The 3261-nt window shown below is 42.4% G+C and overlaps 1 protein-coding gene across 1 annotated transcript; it reads right to left on the bottom strand.

Annotated features, from left to right (window-relative positions):
- Window positions 1–1790: 1790 nt before the first annotated feature.
- Window positions 1791–3256, bottom strand: LOC111669305 (hatching enzyme 1.2-like; the record flags this gene model as incomplete). Its single annotated transcript, XM_023425570.1, has 3 exons — window positions 1791–2088; window positions 2175–2295; window positions 3127–3256. Coding segments are annotated over 3 exons (534 nt in total), but the record flags the coding sequence as incomplete, so codon positions are not given.
- Between the last annotated feature and the right edge of the window lie 5 nt (window positions 3257–3261).

The following is a 3261-nucleotide window of genomic DNA, read 5'->3' as shown; positions in this document are numbered from 1 at the left end:
TTCTTCAGTTACTGCACCTTTGACTTCTGACTGGTAAAGTGTAAAGAAGCAGAGACATGTTTTGACTGAGCTGTGTGATCTCCTGCAGGAATGGAGCACAATTTCAGGAAGATCAACACAAGGAACCTTGGTACTCCCTATGACTACGGCTCTGTCATGCACTATGGACGGTAGTGTCTCAGTTCTCCTATATCACTTAATAATAATATAATACAATTATGATATCATGTAATACATATGGATAACACAAACACAAACACATTTTTAAAGTCTCTCTTAAAACAGTATGCATATGGCCTCATGTACGTTGGACGTTGGACACTGTGGTCATTCCTCCATGGACTGGCCATGGAGGATCCACAGTCCTCATCCTCCCTCTGTGCAGAAATGTAATGTAAAGCTCAGCTGAGGGTCATACGAGGTTTGAGAAGTCACAGCTGGACAGCTCAAGTGGTTTTCTTCCAAAACTACATTCCTCTGTTCTATCTTCAAAAATCCCAATGAGGAAACAATGGGTTAAAACATAGAGCGAACTAAAGCTATTAGTGGTATACCACTTCATAACAAGACCCCCCTTATAAAGGATTTGTGAATGGTTTATAACTAGCTTATTAATTAGCTTGTTAACACTTTATAAATCATTAATAAGCCGTTATAACACATTAGATAAAAAGGCCATTAGTAAGATTAATGAGTAGTAAGCATTAACTTGATCTTGCCAAAGAGTGAGCCTGCATCAATGTATGGAAACTGTGTTGTAACAAAGTATTAACAACTGAAATAATAACCTGATTATAAACCCTTTATAAATCTTTTATAAGGTTTGTCTTATTGTAAAGTGGTAACGATGAATTATTACAGAGTCCAGAGCTACAATGTCAAACCTTTAAATAAAGTTATTATTATTATTATTATTATTATTATTATTATTATTAATAAACTTACATTAATTTATTGTGGCCATATGGAGGCAAGATGAACAAATTGTATACACTTGACATATTATCACCTTATAAAGTTTTTGTGGTGAATGTATTTAATGACAATTGCCTGTTTACAGATCCAGCAGATATCAGTGCTCTGCTCGCACAGAGTTAAATGGTGTTCAGCTCTACAGCAGTGAATTAGAGTTACAGTTGAAACCTCTCATCATGACTGTTTGTTTGCACCACAGGTTTGCTTTCTCCAGGAACAGGGAGGCAACCATCATCCCCATCCCCGACAGGAACGCAGTCATTGGCAGGGCCGAACAGATGAGTCCTGTTGATATCCTCCGGGAGATGTGTATAAGAGACAGGTCGCTCGTCTGATCTGCATACTTTACTCTTAAAGAATCTGTTCATCCTTGAATCTTCTTCACAACCCTACACATGGTCCTGATTGGCCTGAATATAAGACGCCCCCGATGGTCAGATCCTCCTCTTCCAACAGCTGTTTTTGAAGATACAAACACTTTCAGACCACTCCTGCTGGCAAAGTTCTCAACATACAATTAGTCCAGGAAGAAGAAGAAGCCTTCATCATGGAGCCTTTCCACAAAGCTTCTCCATCCCTGTCTCTTATACACATCTCTTCTGTTTCATGTAGGAGCAGAGTTGTGCCAGAATCTGTGACCATGATGTCAGGGCTCTTTTTGTCCACTAGGAGGCAAAAGGGAGCCATCACACTTTATGTGACTAATTCTATTCCCTGTGGAGTTGTTGAGCCTGACGGTGGTTGATGGGAGGAAAGCTTTGGGACACATGGTGTTTTCAAAGGACTAAAGACTTTCAACAGTTTCATCTCTTCACCTGGCTCATGTCTCATCAGACCAGTGTCTCTTTATTGAATCTTATTTGAATGTACTTGTCTGCAGTTGACTTGGTTCCCTCTCTAATGTGCCACTGGGAATGATAAAGAGCTCCATTACCAGACTGAACGTTCTGCAGCAGGACTTTGATGTGGTTGTCCCTGTCAGAGCGGGTTTGTTCGTGGTTGAATCCCAGAGCGTGCAGCAGCTCATGCTGGACGGTGCCGTGGTAAAGGCATCCACGACGGGCCAGAGACACCACCTGCTTCCCACCACGACGGCCGACAAAAGAGTAGCAGCTGCACAGGATCAGATAGGAGGTGAAGAACACTGAAGTCTGACAGCACCTCTCCTCTCAGACGGTTCATTTCTATCAGTTTCTTACCCGTCCTTGGACTCGATGCTCAGCCAGTCACGATCGCTGCTTCTGCTGGGCCTGAAGCGGATGCAGGAGAAGGAGGAGAAGGACTCCAGTCCACGGGTGATGATGGCCTTCTCACGGGAGGCTGGCAGGACGACACCACACAACATTTAGCTTTTGACCATGTCACAGTGAAGAAATCACAGGAACGTGTTGGTCATGATATATAACAGGATTTTTGATCATTATCAGTGTTATATTATTATGTATTATATATTATTTGTGAATGTAGAGATTACAAGTGACACAACAGCTCCTACAGAGAGTGTTGCATCATGGGATGTTTGTAGCTAAGTCCATTTGTACTGAATATTTTATAGTAAGTCATGCGTGTTTAGTGGATGGATGGATGGATGGATGGATGGATGGATGGATGGATGGATGGATGGATGGATGGATGGATGGAGAAGCTTTGTGGAAAGGCTCCATGATGAAGGCTTCTTCTTCTTCCTGGACTAATTGTATGTTGAGAACTTTGCCAGCAGGAGTGGTCTGAAAGTGTTTGTATCTTCAAAAACAGCTGTTGGAAGAGGAGGATCTGACCATCGGGGGCGTCTTATATTCAGGCCAATCAGGACCATGTGTAGGGTTGTGAAGAAGATTCAAGGATGAACAGATTCTTTAAGAGTAAAGTATGCAGATCAGACGAGCGACTAAACGCTGGTTCACTGGTTTCATGGATCCTCACATTTTACCTTTCGTATTTTTAATCTTTATTTCTTATTCTATAATAATCTTTCACTATCAACAATAAGAAGCAAACATGCGGCTGTCTGTGTGATGCTGGGAAATGAACGTTGATGAATTTTTGATTGAATTTTTTTTGACAAAGAAGCTGCTCCAACATGAGCAGTGAAACCCTGCTGTCTACAGACAGAGCTTGTGTGAACCCCCCAGACCTCCACCTGACACTCACAGAAGTGACTGGCGATGTAGTAAGGAATGTAGACCTTCCCGTCAGTCCACTTGCCCCACTTGCAGCCTCGGCTGGTGCAGGGGTCGGCGTTTTTCTCTGCCTCGCTGTTGACAGCGATGTCTCCTTCAGTCAGGA

Source organism: Seriola lalandi, unplaced genomic scaffold (assembly GCF_002814215.2).
Source record: "Seriola lalandi dorsalis isolate HSWRI2012SDOR001 ecotype SW California unplaced genomic scaffold, Sedor1 jcf7180002054784, whole genome shotgun sequence".
Lineage (NCBI taxonomy): Eukaryota > Metazoa > Chordata > Actinopteri > Carangiformes > Carangidae > Seriola > Seriola lalandi.
Note: the sequence above shows the minus strand (reverse complement) of the source record. Positions and strands in the feature narration are given on the sequence as shown.